The 25222-nt window shown below is 34.3% G+C and overlaps 1 protein-coding gene across 5 annotated transcripts in view; it reads right to left on the bottom strand.

Moving 5' to 3' along the window:
• NOVA1 (NOVA alternative splicing regulator 1) overlaps positions 1-22517 on the bottom strand; it is a 167939-nt gene extending 145422 nt beyond the window's left edge. For 3 of the 5 annotated variants that reach the window (XM_086365235.1, XM_086365234.1, XM_086365236.1), the window contains exons 1-2: positions 14062-14177; positions 12328-12407 (exon numbers count right to left, since the gene is read on the bottom strand). Coding sequence is in view for 2 of the 5 variants with exons in the window: in XM_086365232.1 (XP_086221358.1) it covers positions 19568-19711; positions 21456-21591 (280 nt within the window). In the remaining 3 variants the exon portion in view is untranslated. Of the gene's footprint in view, positions 1-12327; positions 12408-14061; positions 14178-19567; positions 19712-20745; positions 20894-21455 lie in introns of those variants that run through there. The other 2 variants (XM_086365232.1, XM_086365233.1) reach the window with 2 other exon arrangements.
• Positions 22518-25222: the final 2705 nt, after the last annotated feature.

Genomic DNA, 25222 nt, shown 5'->3' with positions numbered 1-25222 from the left:
ATTTTCCCTTTTTACACCACAGTGACTAAACAAACTTCCTCTCCTGTATCATTTATATATTGAGATGTATAGAGCTTTATTTTGTCTTATTCTCATAGATTATTTCCAGAGATTGTCAGTAAGACATACTAATAAAATGCGTGACTAGAAAGGAAGTCAAATTATTATGTAATTATTTGATTAAAAACATTATATTGGCTCTATAAAAACTCAATTATTTTATTCTGTTAAATAATACAATTTCCATTAATAACTGAGTATAGAATAAAAGGAAAATAGTAAAAATTAACTCCATCTAGTCAAGGCTATGGCTTTTCCAGTGGTCATGTATGGATGTGAGAGTTGGACTATAAAGAAAACTGAGCGCCAAAGAAATGATGCTTTTGAACTGTGGTGTTGGAGAAGACTCTTGAGAGTCCCCTGGACTGCAAGGAGATCCAACCAGTCCATCCTAAGGGAAATCAGTCCTGGGTGTTCATTGGAAAGACTGATATTAAAGCTGAAACTCCAGTATTTTGGCCACCTGATGCAAAGAATTGACTCATTTGAAAAGACCTGATGCTGGGAAAGATTGAAGGCAGGAGGAGAAGGGGACAACAGAGGATGAGATGGTTAGATGGCATCACCAGCTCGATGGACATGAGTTTGGGTAAACTCCGGGAGTTGGTGATGGGCAGGGAGGCCTGGTGTGCTGCGGTTCATGCGGTTGCAGAGTCGGATATGACTGAGCAAATGAACTGAACTGAACTGATTTAGAGAAATGAAATTCACTAACTAGACTAAGTTTTCATGGACTATAAAATTGAGAAGATTCATAGTTGATAAGTATAAAAGCATCTCAAAATATTTTATAGGAAAGTATTTACCATTTGGATAATTTTGAGGTATGCAATTTCTTTAATGCATAGTCCTTGAAAAAGATCAAGTCTTGATTTAACAAAATTTTCCAAATTGGTCAGTGTATATATACTTATCATTTATGTGTACATACCACCTAACATGATTTACATTTTAAGCTAATTGTGTCCTCAAGGATAAATGGATTTCATTTTGGTATAACCCAATGAACCAGTATTATTTAAAATTTTATTAACCTTACTGCTTTATATTTATTCTTTAAAAATCAATTCTTGCAGGTACAAAAATATTTATCCTACTCTAATGAATACACTGATATTCCTTAGGGTACAGACTGCTTGCTACAAGAATTCCCTATAACATAAAATTAAACATGAATCTAGCTTTCCCAGTGCTTTACCTTTTGAAATTATAACTTGGGGGCTCAACCTAGTCAGTACAGTAACTAGGACAGAGTACTTTCTGCCATTTTCCCAAAAGAGTTTTAACATACTGAGTTCATAGCCAACCACCTTTAGTTAATTCTTTTCTTGACTAAGCAGAGCAAAATGAACAGTTTCAACATTTACTTTTGCTTTCAATATTTGCTTTCAGCTTACATTTAAGGTGCATATCTTAAAAACAATCAGAATCATGACAAATTAGATGTAAAATCTGACTGAAAAGAGAGAAGGTAAGGATGCCTTCAAGATTTCTGGCCTTACAAAACTGGAAGGATGAAGCTGTAATTAAAATGAAGCCTGTGTGAGAAGTAGATTTTGAGACCAGAAACATTAGAATATATAAAATCATATCTAATTCTAACATACTTATTAGACATACGTGTGATATGAAGTGGGAAGGTGCATCATTAGTCTAGAGTCCAGATGAAAGATCCAGATTGGATATAAATATTTGGTAGTCATCAAAGAACATATGGTTATTTGAAATCATGACACTGACTAAGATCACCAAGGGAGTAACAATGTAAAGAAAAAAGGAAAGAGTGGTCCGAGGACTGAGCTCAGAGAAACGAGAAGACACCAACAAAGGAAACTCAAGGCTGCAATCGCTAGGTAGATGTAAGCTGGATGAAGAAAGAAGTTTTTCAAAGCCGCAGTGATCACTATGTCAAATGCTACATACAGACTGTATATAAAGATAAGAACTGAGAATTGACCACTAAATTATCATCATTAAAGTCACCAGTAACCCTGACAACAACAGTTTTCCTGGAAGGATGGGGTCAAAATCCTAATTAAAATAGTTTTTAAAGAAAAATGGGAGGAGAGAAACTGGAGACAGCACAACTATGGACAGGTAGTTTGAAGCATTTTACTGTTAATGGCCTGGTAACCGGAACAGGCAGTGTGATTAAGAGAATATGCCCTTTTTTTAACACTGGAGAAATAACAGTATGTTTGTAGGTTGAGAAAAAAGAATAGACTAGGAGAGGATTTTATCAGATAACCCAGGAAAGAAGAAACAATCTCTAAAAAATGTCTTGAGTACCCCAGAAGGCATGGAATCTAGAATAAAAGTAAAGGATTGGCCTTTCCTAGGGGCAGGGACAGTTTATCAGAATAAGAGAAAATACAGACCATATAGGTACTGAAGTAGTTAGGTTGCTAGATCTAATGGTGGAAGCTTGTGAAATTTTGTTCAGTTACTTTTTTCATCAGTGAAATAGGAGGGTAAAATCATCAATCTAGTATGACAGGATATTCTGTAACTGATCCTTAAATTCATCATATATTGTGGGGCCTCTTGCCTTAGTTACCAAAAAAAGTTAAAATGTTACACGAAAGAAGGAAGTTGGGATTATTTCCAGCATTCACAGCCTATTTCAAATTGCTCTATTTCTCAAAACCATACCCTAATATAAACAGAGATAACCCTTAGTGATCTCTACCCTAGGCAAATACACGTTCCTCTTTTGTAAACTGTCAGCTTTCAATATTACTCTCATTTCAATTTGACGACTTCATTGTCATTGTACACATTCTAAGTATCCTAAATAAACATACTGCTCTAAAGATTTGGCCCATAATATTCAATAATTCTGGAATTAAAATTACCTTTTGCAAAAAGTTTCTCATTTCATTTTTTACTATAGCATTTAGTATTTTTATATATTCAAAGGTGTAACATTCTAAATACAAAACTGAATTTACTCAATACCATAATAAACATTCACTAATATTTTATATTTTCTATAAAGCAATCCCCAAATCAATATGATTTATTTATTGTCCTCAAAGGAGCATTCACACAAAACAAAATCATATATATTGTTGTTTTTGTTTTCATAGTATTAGATAAACTTAACATATTTAATATGTATATAATATTTAAGATGTAAGGATACTGAATACAGCATTAAGCTTATACACTAGTTATAATAAAATATAGGCAAATAATAAAAAAGAATTTTACCATAATGCCAACGAAGAATTTTTGTGATGACTCACAGAAAATACGAATACTTGTTAAGAAATGTAAAGCAATAAATCGTGACCCCTAAAAGACACTCTTCATAACACTACATTAGTAAATTTTCTTAGATCTTTCATGGAAGTTGCATGAACTAAAATTCTTAAGGTCTTCACAGAAGCAATTGAAAATTTAAGCTAAAAAACAAGCCTTATGAATCATCATGTATATCATTAAATATCTAGTTTTATCCTTCTATACACTATGACTTTTTTTCTGACTAATAGGAAAAGAATTTTCAGAAATCTTAGTATCCTAAAAAAGATCATGAAAGTAAGTATTAAATATCCTACATGCCACCTGATTTATTCCCATTGAAGCTCTGATCAATATTTTTAATGTACAATGAAGAAAGAGGGACTAACCAATTACGTTAACTTTTAAGAGTCTTAATACAAATAAGCCCACATGCTGCAGATGAGATTTAATCTAGTTAAATATTATAAAATCATGCCCCTAGTTTTTATCCCAACTATATGGGTGAAAAACAAACAAACAAAGCTCTGCATATATTCAGGGGTATGACAGAACATATTTTTAGGCTATGCAAGTAAAAATATCCACATAGGTGAGACTGGAAGGCCACCGTAGAAACTTCATAAGTCCATTAACCAAAAGAAGCAATTTGTTGAAAACTTATTTCAAATTTTAACAACAAATATCATTTGTAATTATCTACTAAAAATATGGACCTATATAAAAAGGCATTTGTAAAATCTGAAAGAATACATACCAAATTATTTATATTAATTATCCTAAAAGATGAGGAGAGGCTAACTAGCTTTCTTTGTATTACCTGCATTTTTATAACAATTAGTTATTAAGAGAAAAAAACAATTTTGAAAAAATCCTTAGAGCAAGCTTTCCTTTTTACTACCCCATTAATATAATTTGTTTTACATTAGAGTCTCTGCTTTAAACATAGTATTATTAAATGTAACAAATATGAGAAGAAGGAGATGAAAAAAGATAAGTCATAAAATGCTTATTATATGTCAGGTATTATGTAAAATGGTTTTATATTTTTCCCTAATATCTTATATCTATACAAGAGGAACTAATCACACACAGATGAGAAAATCAGAGGTCCAAGAAGATTAAAAGATTTGACTAAAATCATACTAGTTAAGTGGCAGAGCTTGGATTCAAACTCTGCTCTGTCTGACATCACATGTTGTCTAGGAGTCTTGTATTCCATCTTATATCCCCAGAAAACACTAAAAAGTACTGATATGGCTTGACAATTCCTTAATAAACTCTACTGTATAATATCAAAGCATATTATCTTCATAAAAACTTTGATTATAGTAAGCACTATCATAGGGATTTGACTAGACCTTACTAACCGTAAGACTACAGTTTAACAAATCTCTAGAGCAGTGGTCATATATGATATAAAATCTGAAAGGCAAATCGTACAATGCTAAACAGAACAACCAAATGATTTCATGTAAATAACTTCATAGACAAGGCAAAAATTCAAACTCTTTTAATGTCTAACAGCAATATAAAGATGGGAAACATACAGACGACATCAAGGTCTATGTTTACAGAGGTCTGGTCAGAACAGAAAACGTGTTTTATGTCTCTATTTTGCTTAATTATTACAGTTGTACTTTCAATTGTAAAACTGAAATCTGAAGGATTTCCAGATGAAGAAGGGGAATTACCAATCCATAAAAAATATCTATTTCTCAGTGCCAGGTCAAATGTGGCAATTTGGTAAACCTTACCTAAATTTTGAATACTATGTTTTTGAACTCAAATTAATAAGCAGTCTGATGCAGAGTGTTATAGAATAACAGTAAACAAATAGGTTCATCATTTTTAACTTTCTATATGACAAATCATTTTAACCTTCACTATCTTATTTTCCTCAACTATAAAACAGATATAAAAAATTCCTGGCTACACTGATACTTAAGTATAGTGATGTAACATCTAATTATGTCATGATTAGTAAAATACTTTTATGTACTACTTACTTATAATAAGTTTTAGTTATACAGTTTTAGACTTTTAAAAACAGGACTATGACTTTTCCCAGTAATGGTCACAGAGATAGTTTAAATACGTACATAAAAGAATTCACTTTACAATGTATCTTGTAAAGTTAAAAAAAAAAAAGAAAGAATTCAGAGCCTGGCCCTTTAAAAGATACTGAAATTACTAAATGTTATTTGAAACAATTCCTAAACATAAAATATCTTCAAAATTTTCCTCAAACAGAATTGTATTTGTTCTGCATATTTTTAGTCAAAAAATGTACACAGTCCTTAATTATTTATTTATCCCTTTCATTTACCTAAATTATCTCCCTCACATTGTAGAGTTTCTACTTATTTTCAATGCAGTCTGCTGAAGCATTTGAAAGGTTTTCAGAAATTTTTTGATAAAAGCAGTATTTTTAAAAATTCAAAAATAATTGTTCAAGAAACCTGAAATATGATTTTATAGTTGAGTATTGTATCATAAAAGGGCAATGTGTATTGAAGTTCTCTTTAAATGGTTTTATAAATGGTATACAGACATAGAAGCTCCACGCTTTTTCTATTAATATCTATACATTTCCTAAAAATAAAAATACCATTTTCAGTTCTTAATTATTTATTTTACTAAATCAGTTTTGGCTATATCAAATATATTAGCATTATTATTCCTTAACAAAAATACAATATATGTAACTACTATTCACATTCATAGTCATCTGTCAAACTGCATGCTGCTTACTTGCAGATCTCATTAATTTTCACAAACTCCAGAGAATAAGTTAGCTACTAAGAGAGATCCCAAGTAGATCATTTTAATGGCGAAAAGATTTTTTTGCAAAGGCTGAAAACAAGAATTTACAAAGTAAAGGGTCTGTCAGCATTCTAAGCCCACCAGCGAAAGACTGTAAAATAAAAGTAGCAGTCTTCCACTGTAAAATTACTAATTTTAGTAATACAGTACATTAAACATGCCATTTGAGATATATGCCAACGTAAACTGCCACATATGGCATATCTAGCTTATTATCACAGTTTGTGTTTTCACATCTAGAGTCATTCTAGTTTTTAAACAAGATGTCAAATATACCAGTGTAGCTAAAAATATGATAAAGCTTTCAAAGGAACATACCTTTCTTTAAACAGAATAGGTACGTACTTCAGAAGAAAGAATGTCAAACATTACTGTAATGAAACATGGCTGGAAATTTTCTTTTAAAATATATGTGTAAATGTAAAATAGAGGATCATCTTAAAGGCAGAATTCACGAGATATTAAATTTAATGTGACAATTCACATACCCAAAGTTTCTTCACAAACTTTCTCAGAGAGAATTGCATTGATTCTGCAATGTATGCAGTCATCTTACCTACATTATCTATCCCTTAAAGAATAAGTTATGTTACCATATCATGATATGTATATCAATTTGAAGGCAATGAGACACTGCTTATGCTTCCTTTTTATACTGAAATCAATCTTGAGTTACACAACTGGTATTATTGAATTATGAACAGCACTTAAATAAAGATTACACAGTGAATATTTTTGTTTCAAATTCCCATCTGGTGCTTAATGTCACTTCAGCTGTTCAATTTTTTAATGTTTCTCTACACAACTAGCCAATAATTCCACAAATAAGTATAAATGCTAGAGAAATTTTAATCCCATTTTCCAAATGTAAAACAGTGCCATATTTTTCACAATCACTTTTTAAACTCATCTGGAGTTGATAGATTATCAATTAAGACTGATTCTTATATGAAATAAACATCAATGATGGAGAATCCTGCTGAATCTCAATAATCAATTGAAATTCCAAACAAAATAATTACACAACAGAGAATCAACTAACAATGAGTAAGGAGCTTCAGTTTTTTCACTGACATAACACACACCAATGTCTATCACATACCAAAACTTCAGTGTTTGAACACTACCAAAAATTAAAATTCGCACATTAAAAATGCATACGTTGTACAAATCACTAATTTTCATCAAATTAAAAATAAATGTTCATATACCAAGAGAGCTAGAAACTAGGCCTACATATTCATATAATTTAAGGAAGGTGAAAATTTTTATCAGCTATATGATTCTAAATAGCTATTAATCAAAGGCAAACTGGTAAAAAAAAAAACCACTTGAGTCACTAACTTTAAATGCACCTGTGTAGCCAACAGGTTACATAAATGTGAATGAATGTGAAAAACCAATTTCTATCTCCAGAGCTTTCCTGAATACAGCAAAACATTCCTCACTGACATTTTTCATCACTGGGTCCCACACCTTTTTCTTCTACCCTCAGAGCACATAGTTGCTTAACAAAAGATAGCTTCTGTATTTCCTAAATTTCTTTTCTGTATCACTAGTTGCCTCACCCTTCCCTTGCTCCTCTTAGTCTTCTCTTTAATTCTACGTATAAAGCTGAGGAAGCCTCTCTAGTCTACTACCCTGCTTTCAGATAACTAAGGCAATCCTTCCGCCACCATGCAAATATCACTATTCACATTTATAGAAATATTATATTTTAATTATAGTACTCTGTCATTCATTTTAAAAACGTAATAGATGTATTTTTTCTTTCAAATATTTCTTGCTAATGAATGTCCCCAAAATGAATATTCTTCAATCACACTTTTCTTTTACATTTGTAATACATTTTTTATCTGTACTATTAATGACAGTATCTCCCTATTCCCACTCTTTCCCCACAGCAATATCTACTTTTTATCCCAGTAATATCAAATAACTTTTGGATCCCTGAATATACGAGGGGTATTTTTCATAATTTCGTCACTATGTATACAGTCTCTGCTTCAAGTGACCTTCCACTCCTGTCTACCAGGCAAATTAAAATTCAACCTTCAAAACTTTGTCAGCTCCTGTTTGAAGTCTTTTCTGAAGTATACCCTCTTCTCTCAAGATCTTGCCACTGACAGAGGCAGTTTCCACTTCCAGACATAATTCTATCATTATACAATTATCAATTTTCATTATAACCAGATATTTATCTTTATTGTTTCTTATCGCCCCCTGCTTGACAGTAAGATCTTCAGAGAATTGTGTATTTAGTCCCAACCCCAGAGGGAACACATAAATGTCCACCAGAAAGTTAAAATCTGGCCATAGTGGCAGACAATGCAGGGGAAGCAGTCAAATAAAGAAACACTTAAAATTATTGTAATCCATTACTCTTCATGAATTTTTTTAAAATAAACTGAATTTATAAATATGTGGGAAGATCCCCTGGAGGAAGGCATGGCAACCCACTCCAGTATTCTTGCCTGGAGAATCCCATGCACAGAGAAGCCTGGTAGGTTATAGTCCACAGGGTTGCAAAGAGTCATACACAACTGAAGCAACTTAGCACACACACATGCAATGGGCTAAGCATGAAACAAAATATATTTATCTATTAAATCTTAGAAGTTTCACTGGTTTACTGTAGTAAAAATGAAACAATCTATTATTATGAGATGAACACTAATACTTCATACCTCTCTAAATTCTGTTTAAGAAAGCATTTAAAAGACTTTGAAGAAAACCATATTCAATAACTTTCCTAAAATTTTAATTTCAAATAAAGTATACAAGTTAGTCAAACTCAAAACGTATAAATTCCAATCTACTACAACAGTTGGTATGCTTTTCTCATGAGTAAAAATTTTAGTCCAGCTTCTAAAAGCTGTAATATATTTATACCTTTACTTCTCCACTACAGGGGGGAGGAAGAGATATTAAAATATATTAAAAACAAAAATTTACTAATCCTATTTTTAATAATGTAATCTTAATTTAGTGGTTAGTAATCTTTGATTTTCAAGGTATCTTAAGAAAAGTGATCAGTAGATTATTCCTTACTACATAGGTAGCCATGTGGCAAAGTATGATGTAATATAACTCTGACATCTTGTACACAGGTACTTTTTATTATTTTATTAATAAATAAATGTTAGTTAAGCTCGTGTTTCTTAAGACAGTATTTTAAAATTAATCTTCATATGGGAGATGGCTTTGAAGTACTGTAATACTGGCTTTCACTTTTCTTTACAGAAGACAACATGCTAAATAGAAAATGAAATTCTACTCTTCTTTCTTAAGACCTAGTCCATATTTATCTTAACATGTCTATAGCCATTTCTTAACTGATTGATTTTTGAACTCATTTCTTATCCAACATCAGATTTTTCTCACATACAAACTCATTACTTATCCAAAATCAGATTTTCCTCACACAGATACTCACCCCTAAGAAACTATAAACACAATAAACAACTAAAGATGAACTGCCTTCTACATCCATTGTATTGATACTATCCCATTAAACTAGAAATATAATGAAAAACTGAAGGTTGCTTCTATATCCACAACACTCACAGATGAAGCCTCAGACTAGTCATTCATTCAATCACACATTGATTTATATTTCAAATGCCACAGATGTTTAAAGCACTGAGTTACATGCTGAACATATAGCAAGCATGTAGGATGACAAATTTTTTCATATCAATGAAGCTTAATGCTGCTGCTGCTGCTGCTGCTACTACATCGCTTTAGTCGTGTCTGACTCTGTGCGACCCCATAGACGGCAGCCCACCAGGCTTCCCGTCCCTGGGATTCTCCAGGCAAGAACACTGGAGTGGGTTGCCATTTCCTTCTCCAATACATGAAAGTGAAAAGTGAAAGTGAAGTTGCTTAGTCATGTCCAACTCTAGCGACCCCATGGACTGCAGCCTACCAGGCTCCTCCGTCCATGGCATTTTCCAGGCAAGAGTACTGGAGTGGGGTGCCATTGCCTTCTCCGAGCTTAATGCTAGTAGTCTACTAAAGTAAGTAAAGACTATGACAAAATTTTTTGTTTTAATTTAAATCCATGAAGGAAAAATACCTTCAAAATCACATTAAGTAACTTCTGTGATTATGTTAGAAAGTAGTGCTTAAGCCTATAATGAAATGCAAAGAGCATCAGAATTCTAATTAACCAAGAAGTGGACCAATTTAATGAAATGGGTAGACAAAAAAAAAAATAATTATGTTTTAAAATTAATAACTACTTTATTATGTATCTTACTTTTACTTAGATTACCTTAAAATTAGCCTCATGTTTATTTCTTAATCATAATACTCTGTCCTTTTAAAACCAACTGTTATGACTACCTAGCCAAATATGCAATACTGAAGGAAATTTTGTAAGTCAAAAATATGGAAAATATATATATATACTTGAAAGCAGAATCTGACTTAGAAAGTCTTTATTTTTTTTAGCAAAGCCAATACTCAGTTTAACCAAAAGTGAAGAAATTAAAAAGTTGAGCTGAGGAACAAAGGAAGGGGGAAAATAAGAAGAAAAGAAGGAAAAGAAAGGACTTTGCAAATGAAAGAAAGCAACAAAAGTTGTAGAAATCAAATCATCCTGAATACTGTCACTTTCAAGCAATACAATTTTGAAAATACAGAAAATGACCAGTTTATATTCCAGGCAATATAATCTATCAGATCATTTGTTTTTTAATATATGGTAAAGAGGACCTGTCTTTGGCCTTAGAGTATACCAAATCAAAATCAACAACAATTACTGTAAAAAAGTGGGAGTGGGGAGTGTATTTATTTTAAAACTAGGTGAGAGAAATGATGACATATCCTCAGAGAGTTATATTCAAAAAGAGGAGGGAAAAAAACGGGGGAAAGCAAAATGAGAATAAACTACCTACTAAAACTGTACCACAAATTCAAAATCGCATTTAAAAGTTGAGGACAATTATTGGCCTATATCACTCTTTGTATCTTGGTTTTCTCAACTATTAAATGAAGATTCTGGAAAAGATCACACTTAAGTGCCATTTCTTTCATCTAGTTTCACAATTCTATAATTTTTCCAATTCCTTTAAATGAAAAAATAAAAAGCCTCTTGGATACTCCTAAGCCCCTTCAATATTCACTAAGTCACTGCCAGAAGATGCCATATAATATTAAAAAAAAAAAAAAAAGTAAACAAAACCTAAGGAGACAGTAACAATTAAGAACAACATTTTAGGATGATGCAAAACATACCCATAGTCCTTTACAAAGAAAAGATGCTTTGTAATAATTTTAATTCATAATAACCAAAGGACACCTGGACTCCTAGGAAGTATCTATAAATACACACAATAATTAATAAGAGAAAAACTTCCGGACAGATTTCATAGTGAAGAATGAAACTAGACTTTTTTAAAAAGTACTTTCCTGGCTTAAAAAATTAACTAGTCTTAGAAAAATAAAAACACAGGATTTATACAAAGAATAAAACTATGTGTGTAAGTGAACAGTCTCCAAGTATAGGCTCAATTGTGCCCAACACATACTCCTTCAAAAACAAGTATTTCAAAAATGAACATAACCAAAATTGAAAAGCTGCAGTTAATCAAAAACATTTAGCAACATAGAACAAAAATATATACCGAATTCTCTACTATTCTGTGTTAATAAAGTGCACTACCCCATTCCTTCTATTCTATCTTTCTAATTACTAAATCTTAAAGTCACTGCCCTATCTAAGTACTAGGACAGTAAATTATTAACAATTTAAATGAAGGCAACTTTCTTCAACAATGATTTCCAAAAATTCAGTCAACACAGTATTATTTATTATACCTTAGAAGAAACGCAGGATTTGAAGTCTTATTTAATTAATAAGTTCATTATGGGAAAATTTATCCTACAAATGAACTATGGGCCCTTCAATGTGTAACTGTTTTCAAAAATCGTTAAAAAAGAAAAGTTACTCTTCAAAGTTTCAAAAAGTATGCCAAGCATCACAAGAAAAGTAAGAAACACCACAGTCTGAAACTTAAACATTACTGAGTTCAGAATAAAGTTCACTGGATATTGAAAATATACTGAACATCAGTAAGACATAAAACAGGACTTGAAATAAGAAAAATATTAATTTTAAAAGTATCAATTATTAAATGAGTATAAGAATAATTTAAAAAATGTTTTCTTTTCCACACCAAATAATCTTACCTGAATCATTTTGCTGTTAAAAAACTCAAGATACTGATTTCATTTTTCATCTGGTCCTGTCAACGATGCTATGACAGGCCCTGCAGGAAGCAGCAAAAGATGAATGATGGAGTGTAGATATTATGTGTTTTCATGATCAAGTATGTCATGGAAAAGGATATCCATATCATGGTTTGAAACTTAGCAATGTTGAAAATATCTCAAAAAGTTTGCTTGTGTACATAATATTCTTTTTTTCTACTTTGTAGTCTTAAAATGTTTATTCTTATTAAATATCAAAACATCTTACATGTGAAATTTTAAAGAATATATTGATGAGAATTAATAAAATAACATTCCACAATATAAAAAATAAAAAATTTTGATTAAAAAGTAAAATATGTTTAAAAGTGGAAAAATGAAACTCTCCAATTCTAGAGACTATTATTTTAATCGTATTTCCCACAGTTACTATAATTACTAATAAATTACCAATTATTCATAACCAAATTAAGATAAAATTTAAAAGTTCTTTTTTCTTACAGACAGTAACTTCAGAATCAAATAGTTACTGGCCACTCTCGTAAAAATTCCTTCAAGATAAGTAAAGGGGTTCCAAAAATTTGCAAACTCCAAAACTTAATTACTCTTGAGTAATTGACAAGTTAAGAGCCAATGGATACCAAAAAATTTAACTTAGTGAGACTAACAAAAAGTCAAAATAATGAAACTGCTTCACAAAGAATCCAAATGACATTTCAAAATTCTGAATTATTTTAAAATGGTATAGCACTTTGCCAGATTTAAGAACTGTTTTCTGTGCAAAGGCCAACTGATAAACAGGACTGTGATGAAATATCTAACTAATGCAAATACTATTAGAACATACAGGAAACTTCTGTATGTGTCATAGAAGCATACTGTCAATATTTCAAATAGATCAAGAAATTGAAAACAAAAGAAATGAATGACAGACTTTTAAAAAGTTTTTATTATAATCAACTTTTAATTTACTTATAATAAATTGTGGTCAAAAACCATTTCAACAGCACTCCTATGTTAAGCTAAAGCATCCTAAAAACATTTTTAACATACTATTCCTGTCTTGTTTATTGGAGCACATCAAAACACTCAGCAAAGTCTGTTTGTCAAAGTCGCTAACATGCTAAAAAGATACTACTTAATTTTAAATAGGTTCTTTCTCTTATAAAATAAACAAATGTTAATTTAGGATAATAATTTTAAAAGAACTCCAATGTACTTCCACTTACTTCCATTCACTTATGATTTGAAAATATACCTGTGGAACAAGTAATTTTAAATAAATTTTAACTTAAGGTTATTTGATTTTTATTTCTACACCTAAAGTCCCCCTCTCCTTTTTATGTAGATTCTATCAGATTCATGGAAATCATTTTAGCTGCAAATATATCCATATAAAAAATGGAAAAGTTGATAACGTATCTTTAAAGAACAGGATGAAGAAATTTCACCAACCCAAGCATCAAAAGCACTGAAAAGCACTGTTTCATTTCTTGCATGTTACGGTTCATACCATGCCACTTCAGTCTCTGAGGGTCAGGTTAATTAAGCTCCATAGCAGCTGCAGTGCAATGTGAGACACACACTGCAGCAGTTCCCACCAGTCCAGTCCAATTACCTGTAGTATTCCAGCACTGGACAAGTGACAACCAACCTCTTCTCTCTAGTCACTTGCTCCCACTGGTCTACTGATAAATGTTAGAACAAACTAACCTCTTTTTGGAAAAGACTGCAAAGCTGAATGCACCTGCTGCAGGCTGCAATGATGAGTCCCAGAGAGATGTTTGTCAGTCAGATCTCTGCAGATGTTGTTTAACTTTATGCTAGAGCTGCATCCAAAGATGGAAATGAGATGGCAATCAAGCACAAGTCTCCCACCCTCATCCCCCCCAATTTTATTCTGAAAAGCTGCACTTGCTCATAAAAGTTATCCTTTAAAATACAGCTCCACTAAACTGGAAATAACTGAGACTAAACTCTGTGGCAAAAACATATATGTACCAATAAATGGTGCTGGGAAAACTGGACAGCTACATGTAAAAGAATGAAATTAGAACACTTCCTAACACCATACACAAAGATAAATTCAAAATGAATTAAAGACCTAAATGTAAGACCAGAAACTATAAAACTCTTAGAGGCAGAACACTTGATGACATAAATCAAAGCAAGATCCTCTATGACCCACCTCCTAGAGTAAGGGAAATAAAAACAAAAGTAAACAAGTGGGACCTGATTAAACTTAAATATATACACATTATATATATATATACGTGTATATATATATAGTACGAAATTTTAGTTAACAAGTGGCATAACTGTGTTCAGCAAATGTTACTTACAATATTTAAGAGAAAAATTAATTATTTTAAGCCAGAGCAAAACAAAACAAAAGAACAGAACTATAAAAAGACATGTTTCTAACTGGTGGTTTATAGCTTGGTTTTTAGTGATACCACACACTCCTTAGAATTCCCAAGACACAGATCGTTTTTCCTTGTTGTATATTACATGAAACATCTTCAATACACAAATATTGAACTATTTTACCAATTGTGTTCATTATTTTTAGACTATTTTGAAATCCTTTGGGGGTGATATTTGCAAGGCAATTTTGCTAGACGTACTGTATCACTTTACAATGTCAAAAATTTTAAATGAACTATTTTCCCAAAATCTAGAAGGCTTCAAATAGCAAAATTCAAAGTGACGTTGTGCTATAATAATTCATGAAAACAATGACTCTATAAATTAATGATGTTCCATAACCTACTAAATCGATAATAGAAGATATAATAACATCAGTGTGAAATTTTAAAAAGAATCAAATTAAATGAACAGCTAACATTTTTAATGCTGATTCAATCTTTCTAAAATATTTCATACCACAAAACATTTGCTTTCATGAGTTAAGTATAAAAATTATATCTTTCAGAAACTACAATTTTAATACAGATGTGCTATGCCACTAACATTCCTTTATATGTTGTTTTCCTATTACTCAAAATGAGAAATAACATCTTAAAAATACAACAAATTTTCAGACAGATATTAATGTATAAGTGAAAGCTTATGGTTCCTTCTACAACTGAGGATATAGAGATAAAATATTAAAAAAAACCCACAACGATTAGTAGTATGACAAATACAAATATCACAACTTTAAAGAAAAAAACGTTATGTGTTAGCAACTCTTTGACAATACTAAAACCAAAACAGCACAATTGATAGCTATCGTTATTAAACTCAACAATACTGCAAATTATACTTTATTTTCTTCTTATAATTATATTTACCTGCTAATTTTGCCTTAAAATATATGCCAATAAATTTCTAAGATGCTTTGCAACTTAGATCAAAGAAAAGAGTATAGACTGCAACTTTCAGAGGCTATAACAAAAGTATTCATTCATCTTGTACTACTAATACAATAATACTCTTCCTTCAACAATGTAAACAAAATAAGTGATCTATTTTAAACTTCACAAACTCCTCTTATTTCTAAAAGAATGATCATTCTTACACAATCCCAGTCCTAAAGGTTAAACTGGCCAGTGAATGTTCCCCCTGTCAAAATTAAGGCAATGTGGGGTTATTTCCTTCACTAAAAGAAAATTTCACTTACATTCTGCTTTTTCTTGATTTTTAAAGATTTTACATATAAATGGTTTGTGATGTTTTAAATAAGCACCACCCAAGTTGGACTGAGATAAAATTACGATGCAATAAAATCTAGGGATAATGAGTTCAAGTTTTAAAGGACCAAAAAAAGTAAGTAATTTATATTAAAGGTGATCCAGTTTTATAACCAGATTTATGAAAATAGTTTAAAACACACACACACAAACACACACACAAATATATGCTAAGATTATAAGAGAATTCCTGTTTGATATAATGAATATCTTGGGTCATAGAATAAGTAAACTATGAAGTATTCTAAAATCTTGAAAATGTTTATTTTACATACCCTATATTATTCCCAAAGAATAATATATTTAATAAACTTTTCCAATTATCTGCCTGAATCATTCATTAAATAATTTTAACTGATAAAATCAATCTACTTATTAACAAAATCTAAACAATCACATCTTCAGATATCAAATAAAGGAATAAAATAATACCATCCTATGACCATCCTGAAAATGCATACAGTAATTTATTTCCCAAAATGAGAAAGCTGTTTTTTATTAAAAGGTAATAACTTTGAGTAACCTAATTATAAAAAGGATATATAAACAAGTCAAATTAGGTTGCTTTAAACAAGAAAGAATAAAAGATATATTCACAAATCACAGGTTATAAGTTAGTATTTTGTAAGATTTAGATTTTTAGAAATAGATAAATGAATTGCACAGCACTGCAAAAAGTCAAATGAATCTTTTTTCTGATTACAGTAACTGATAAATGTACTTTACAATTCTTATCATACAATTCCCCCAAATATTTAATATATGGGCATGCTAAAATACACAATGCAATATACGGTTCTATAAATTCCAAATTCATACCAATTAAAGTACAAAAATGTTTTCTTCATCTCAACTATAAATATAAAAAAATCAAAAAACAAGGTTGCTTAAGATATTTTAAAGATATAACCAGAGGGCGAAAGAAAGTAAAACAAATATCATAAATATGAGATTATACTGGCTATAGTAAAAACAATGCACATATCATTTGAGTTGAAATTTAATAAAACATCACCAAAGTGTGTCTGTACCCTGCAATATACACCCTGAAGAAAGTTATTCTCAAATGCACCAGTATTCTGACTAAAGCTTCCAAAAACAATTACGTTGTTTTAAAACTTAGGTAATTTGAGAAAATTCATTAAGTTACACAATTGAAGCATACTTTTCCCCAAATACTCTGTCTTACAAATATGAAACAGAAAAATGCTCCATGAAATAAACATTAGGCACATTCATTCTAATGGAATGTAGAGTCATATGTACATATATGAAACACACAAAAAAGGGCATCTCATAAATCATAGTTTTATAATTTAGTTCATTTGAGAAGAGTAAGCTAAGTATCCACGAAGTATATCTGAGTAACCCAAGTTGAAAGTAGCTCAGAGGCTGCTATGTTGAAGAATACTAGGACTTTTTATAATTCCACAGGCTTATGGTCAAGTATGAACAGAAAGACTACTAAAATTAAAGTCTATTAGAAGAAGAGAGATGTATCTATCTGTGCAGGTAATAACCTAGTTAAAACCATATTTAAATACAAAGTGCTCAGGGTTATGAAAGCTTCTTATAAATTACAGGGTTTTATTTTATCCTTAAAATTGTTTCCATAGTTTGTGATTGGTTTCCACCTGTTACAGGCAGAATATAAGTCTTCTTTTATCCAGACATTTCAACTCACATTTGATCAGGTTACGTCACTACACACACAAAATTTTCTTTAACACATTCCAGTTTTCCATTTTTTCCAATGGATATTCTTGCTCTATATAAATAACATGCCTCAGAACTATAAATGATATAAGCAATTTCAATGTAATAAGAAAAAATGCACAACTATGTGGACTAAAAACAAAAGATCTAATTCCAGTTGTACCGTTCCCAACCCACTAAAAATAAACTATATTCAAATGAAAAGGCATTTAATTTACTATTTGGAATATCCTTGATAAACACCAATTTTCTGTAACATCTCTGCACATCTGATACCACCTCATGTATAATGCAAAAAAAGCTATTTCATTTTCATCTATTGACAGTGAATTTAATTTACTATTGCAGCTCTTTTCCTAGAACTATAACGTTATTAATTCCGCAATCAAGCTCTTTTGAATGCTTTTATTTGTACCAAGGATTTTCACAATTCCACATTGATTTTTTCCATCATAACATACCTTTTAAACTTAAGAATGTGAATATGTTAGCAAACTTTCCTAATGCATAAGGAAAGTTTCAGAGACAAGGAAAGCCATCTACAAAACTACACTCACAGAAAATAAACTTTTGAGGGACATCATATCTAAGAGACTACACCTTAGTTTAGCAAGTGTAATGTTTACCAAATATAGTACATTTAATTTAAATAACTAAAGGATAGTTCCAACCAATCTAAAACCTTCTTATATAGTATAATGGTCCATTTTCTACAACCAAGCAATTGGCCTCCAAATGTTTTGCTTACATTCATGCCAGATGTCTTTGCTGTACTAAAGAACTCTTACTGAATTAGATCACTGAAAGCAAATCAGCTTTTATTTCCCACCAAGAAAAAAAAAATAAGCAGCATTGGTCCCCTCAGCACTGAACAAATATTTTTATGGTCATAAAGATGAAATAATCAAAAAACATGGCAGAAACTGCATGAAGGTAAACACAAATAATGTTTCATCTAGGAGATAACTATTCAATTACGGGGATTTTCCAATTAAACTTAAAATCCATATATTAAGTAGAAAATGACTTTTAAAAAGATAAATACTCAGAACTCTGTAACAGTTAAAATTTTAAAAAACACACTGAAAAGTACAAAAAAAAAAATTATACCACCTAGGAAACTTGCCATATTCCACTGGGTTACAGTACCTACAGTACTAAACAAACTGTTAACATATTTTGATCAAACACAGCTTTTAAATAACACAAATTTTGAAGCATGGTTCTACTTCTCATATAATAATATATTTCCTAGTCACAATTAAATAAAAACACAATATTTTAAAAATCTGAAGAGGAAGCACTTGTCCTCTTTACTCCAGGGCCAACAAACAAAGCAATGAAGCAGAAAGAGGTACATAATGGATTTAGAAAGTAAATGGTCCATTCTTTTAAGAAGCCTTTCTATCCCCTCTTCTGAATTCACTCTAGACTAATTGTCATTACAATTATGTCTGAAAACTCCAGAAGAACCCTATTTCCTGATGCCAGCTGTCCAGGTTTCTATCTTTAAATTTTAGTTTCTTTTTTTTTTTTTTTCCTAATCAGAAAGAAGTAGTTAGAAATACCCAGGAAGATTCATCTCGAAATTGGTCTACATCAGAGACGGAATATCGATTATAGAAACCAAAGGTAATCAAGAGTGAAAATATTTCTAAAATTATTCCACAAATACTCTAATACATCAAATATCTAAATAAAGTCCACACTATTAAGAATTCTTTCAATACAGCACACAACACAGGTAGATCTTTTTTTTTTCCTTTCCTTGGGTATTTATCAAACAATCTCTTCATCATTGCACCTACCTGGGTAAAAATCTTTGGACTTAGACAGCTTGATGGTGGCTCCAGTTTCTTTTTGCAATTGAACAATTGTCTGTCCTCCCTTTCCAATTATAGATCCAGCAGCATAACTAGGTATGAGAACCTTTAGAAAATATTGGCCGTCTTCTGAAAAATGCAAAGAAATACACTCCGTTAAAACAATAATTTTAAACTTTGTACCCTCCCTCCACCCTCAAGAGAGAAAAACAGCGATTAAACCACTGGGCATATAGCTGCAGGAAATATGGGGTTAAATTGTTTTTATAAAGAACAAAAATAAGCCAATTACACTGAAAAATAAATAAATACGAAATGTTTCCCATTCTGTAGAATTTATACTTTTTCTAACTTGGAATTAAAAATCTAAACATGTTCTATTATTTTGCAACACTGTAGAAACTGATGACTAAATTCCAGTTGTTATTCCAAACATGGAAGTCTTCCAATTCTATCTGTGGTTACTATGGTAAAACAAAACGAACTGACCCTTCAACAAAACTTCAGAGATTTATACCATGACAAACCTTCACTTAACATATTGCAAAATAAATAAATAAAAGGACGGTAAATAGTGATGAGCTATATATATTTGACACGAGCAAACACACAAGCACTACAATTAGCCATTGCCTGTATCCTACTTAAAGTATGCAAAACAACCATTCTCCTACCAAATAATCCACCCAAACTGTAGGGTGTATTCCAAGCCTTCAATAAGTGCCAGGAAATAACTCAAAGTGATGTGGACTGGTAAATCTAACTAATCCTGGAGTATTTCTTTAGCACTCCTTAGTCTACTATGATCTCGTTTAAGCTCATTAATTAAAGGACCTTAAGAAGAATTTTGCCAATACTAAAAAGCTTAGGAGTCATTTACATCAAATACACTTAAAAGTGACCAGATAATGTTCCTTCTCCAAAAGAATCACAATTATTAAAACGGAGGGGGTGGATGAACCAAAAAAGACTGAAATGAAATGTTTTAGAAAATAAAGCCAACTCCCTAAACTTTAATTTCCGTCAAACTGGTGGTGTCTTAAATAGGAAACACCCCGGTAAATCCAGCTTCCTTATGTGAACATTAACGTTCCAAATTTTTCGGGTGTGCCATTCGCAAGACCCCCATCCGGCTCTAAAGTACATGCTGTAGATAAATTCACCTCTGCCTCGATGCATTGGGTGCATTGTTAAGATGACTCCAGTGCCAATGAAGAAGCGGTACCGGTCCCGTTATAACTCATCTTCCCGGGAAGCGCAGGATGTTAACTAACAAGTCACAGTACGAGACACCCCCACCCTCGTATGCACACCCCTGAAGACAAATCAAAGAGATTTTTGCACCGACAGTATAAGTGCGGTAAGAGCATGCACTCTTCAAGATTTTGCATACTACTTGTGGCCCAAACCAAGGGGATGAAGAGAGCAAAACTCTCCGGTGCCCCAGTCATTCGCTCTCCGCTACCCAAGTGCCATTTATTTATTTATTTTATCCGACTGTTAAATGCAGCGCGCATCTTCGGGCGGCCATCACCTCGCTCGGGGTCATCCTCTTCCTCCTTAACGGACCCCCTTGCCCAGGTCTAGGATATTTAAACGGTCAGCCTTTCGACCGATTAAAGGGAAAGATAGGTCTATTCCGAAAAAACCGGTCGCCATTTTGATGAATGATAAAACACAGAAATGGAAATGTATCGGGACCAGCGAGGTGCGGGGCAGGTGCAGGGGAGGGGGCGCGAGGCAGGGCGCGGGAGCCGCCGGGTTCGGGCTGGAGGTGTCCGGGCCGCGGGAGGGAGGGAGGGCGGCGGGAGGCAGGGAAGCAGGGGCGGGCGGCGGGGGATGGGGCCAGCGGGGAGGTGGAAGCGATACCCACCGCCCGTATTGGTCCTCTTGGTGCTGCCGGCTTCAGGGGGGGCTTCCAGCGGCCTTTTCCGCGAGTCCGGCGGGTCCAGGTCTATGGGAACCCCAGTGTGGGTCCCGTTCTGCTGGATGGGAGCTGCCGCCATCATGTTTGCAGTTCCTGCCGCTTCTACGGGGAGAAGGTTCTCCCTTTTGTTTTGGCTTTTTCTTTTTTTTGTTGTTTTTTTTGCTTTTTTCTTTTTTTTTGCTTTTGGGGTTTCTTAAGGTTGTTTTGTTTTTGTTTTTGTTTTTTTTTAATCGGATCAATAGAAATCTCTTCAAGAAAAAAAAAGCAATGTTGCTGGTTTGTTCTCACTGGGGAGGGGGCAGGGCTGAAGAGCAGCTGCAGTGCAGTGTCAGAAAGGAGACAGGGGAATGGAGGGGGTGTGAGAGACGGAGGGAGAAAGAAGGAGAAGAAAGGAGAGAGGGGGAGAGAGTGGAGAAAGGAGAGGGGCGAGTGAATGAGCGGGAGGAGGGGAGCGGGGAGGACGGGCTGAGGGAGTGGGAGAGCGAGAGGGCTGGCGGGGCGCGGGGAGAAGCCGAGGAGGAGGGGAGAGCGAGGGAAAGAGTGAATGAGCAGGAGGAGGGGAAGGAGGTGGATGAGGAGAGAGGAGCGAGCGGCGGAGGAGGGCAAGAGCCGGGAAGGAGCGCGGCGGTCCCGGCGCCGCGCTAGCGCTGCGCTCGCTCCCGCTGCTGGTGCTGCCGCCGCCGCCGCTGCCGGAGCGGTTCTGCCGTTGCCTGGGCTGCTCGGCGCTGCTGCTGCTGCTGCTGCTGCTGCTGCCGCCCGGTCTCGCTCATTATTTCTCCCGCTTGTGGTGGGGGGGGGGGGGAGGGGGGAGTCTGGCGGGGAAGGAGGGGGATGGCTGAGAGGGGAGGGTAGTGAGGGGTTGAGTTCGCAGACTCCCACACACTTCGCGCTCCGGTCCCTGCCTCTCAGCAGCGCCGCCGCCGCCGCCTCCCTACGCCGAAGCCTCAGCCTGCGGGGGCGGGGGGGGGGGAGGCGCGCCTGAGGGGGAAAGAGTGTGCGTGTCTGCGCGGGAGTGAGAGCGCGCGCCGGCTGAGAGCGTGCGCGGGGGCGCGCGCCGGCGGCGGGGGCGGGGCCGGGGGCCGGGGCGCTCCTGTGGGAAGGGAGGGGTGAAAGGTCGCGGGTCCCCGGCAACACGGCTCAGGCAAACGTAAGCCGCTTGTCGCAGAAACCGAGGGGGTCCAAGAAACGCGCTAGGCTGGAAGGCGGGAAGCAAACGTTACTGACAGCCGTGCCAGCCAGTAGTATGGAAACGTGAGAAAGGCTCTTCAGGCCCCTTCCCAATCAGGAAACTTGGGTATGAGAGGGAGTGAAGGGGTGGGGTGGGATCTCGGTCCAGCCGGGACTGGAGAGGCGACAATTTTGGCTAGACTGAGAAGGACATTCGAGTGACCGTTCATAACGGGTGGGACAGCGTTAAGGCTGAGGGAGGAACCTTAGCCGTATGCTTCCAGGACTTCTAGCTAGGTACATCCGTTTTTCAGAGTTAGGTGAAAGACCGTAGTTAGCCTCTCACTCAAGGGCGGTTCTACGGAGTGATTTCATCAAGAGTATTACTCGCACTGTGTGACTTCGTTAGGGAACTTGAAGTGTCTCACTCGCTGCCTTAAATCCTTTCGGAAACAAGCCAGGATATAAATAAATAAAGCTAGGTAGGAGTATCCCCTTCACGAGGCGCCGAGAGGCGGACTAAACACAGGCAACAGCTGGGTGTGTATCCAAAACTAATTCTGAACGAAAAACGAATATACGAGTAAAATTCAGCGCAATGTGCACAGCTTATGATTACACAGATCTCGGATATACAACGAACTTAAAGCTCAACCAGAACACTACAGACAAGAAAATATATATTTGGAGTAGACGCTAAATGTCGGAAAAACGTTTACAGATGAGTAAACTGACCCAGTAAAGTATTTTGCTCAAGGTCATCCATCAAAGTAGTAATTAAATCAGTGTACTAGGAAGCAGTGATAGTGGAAAAGCATGGGCTTTGGAGTTCAGAAATCTTGGTTTCAAGTTCTTGGCGGGCATATTCTAAAAGTGTATCCTCAGACAGTCCCTTAACATGTTGCTGTATGTATTAAGTGCTTTTACCATGTGCCAAGCAACCAACTTCACATGTGCTCTTTACATGCGGTGTATCATGTAATTATTACTGTCTCCGTTTAATGAGGCAGTTTGGGTTTAGAGATATTAATAATTTTACCTAAGTCACAGTGGTGTAAACACAGTAGTAATAATTCAAACTAAAGTCGTCTTGATTCCAGAGTCTGTCCACTTGAATACTGCAGTACACTGGAGCCTCGGGTTCCCTCCCGCAAAATAATGGGTCTTTACCTCCTGGAATTCTTGAGTCAAATGAGATAATATTCGTGGCAATGCATTGTAAGATGTAAAAACGTATGAACATATTCACTAGATTTCTAGAACAAAGATACTCCTTTCCTATAGGTTTCGAGAACAGCACTTGAACGTGAAAACGGCTTTAGTATCAAGCTAGCTCAGAAAGAACTTAACTCTGATTGACCAAGAATACTTGCATAGATGAGGCAATAACGGAATAGAATAAAATTTGATTTCTGGTAGATAGAGAAGGGAATGGAAAGAATACTAACCCTACTTTTAGCATCCTTTATTGGAAGGAGCATCTAGGAGGCGTTGGGATTTCTGGTACTTTTAAGTAATAAAAGACGACACTGCTGAATGAGGAAGAGAATAACGTTTAGTTCAAGAATAAAAGTTCATCTGGAATATGAAAAATACGTTTGCCTTAAGTCAGGGAAGAAGATGCGCTGAGAGCTGAAAGGGAAAGCAGGTAAGTTAGTACATTCTGATAAAGCTCTGTGAACCAAAGTCCAGAATTTCCATCTGATGCATGATGTTATAGGAAACCACAATATAGCCTTCATGACCGAAAATAAAGAGTATTTACACACAGAATTGGATTTTTTTTTAACAAAAGGGAAGCTGTGATGAGAAAAAAAAAATGTGGTTTGGAATAAGTTTGTGGTGGTCAAGATAGAAAAAAGGCTGATGCCAGATATTACACAAAGTATTCTGTGAAAAACATGCAAAGACATTTTTCATATATTGAAAGATGTAGTTTTCATAAATTAAAAAGTAGAAAAGGGATTTGCAACTAGATTATTTCAAAACAGTAAAAGATGAGGGACATAGATAATTCAAAGATAGTTCAAAGCTATATTACATTAAAGTCTGGGCAAAGTGTTCAGTAGAATGTAGTTTTAAATTGGGGGAAGACTTACGTTTTAGAACTGGAAAACTTGGGGTTGACAAATTTCTAAAAATAAATAAAATATTTCTAAAATAGTTTGAAAAATATTTGTCATTGCTGTGTGTTAGATTCAAAATGAGCCTTTTAAGTTAAATTGCCTTATAGACATAAGCTTACTGAAATAGTCATGGCACTGTATTCTTATGGTATTTATTTGCCCCTTCACTTATTCATCTTTAGATTTAATATTTAAATACTATTGATCACTACATGGGGCCCAGAAGCAGAAGATATGGTTTTTAATATGGATATGTGTGTGTGTGTGCGCACACGCGCACACATGTGCATACTCAGTCGTGTCTTACAGTCCGACTCTGTGACCCCATGAACCGTAACCTGGCAGGCTCCTCTGTCCATGGAATTTTCCAGGCAAGAATACTGGAGTGGGTTGCCATTTCCTACTCCAGAGGATCTTTAG

The sequence above is a fragment of the Bos grunniens genome, chromosome 21 (assembly GCF_055505025.1).
Source record: "Bos grunniens cultivar Pamir isolate PY7600 chromosome 21, Bosgru_T2T1.0, whole genome shotgun sequence".
Classification (NCBI taxonomy): Eukaryota; Metazoa; Chordata; class Mammalia; order Artiodactyla; family Bovidae; genus Bos; species Bos grunniens.
This window is presented reverse-complemented; position numbering and strand designations above follow the sequence as displayed.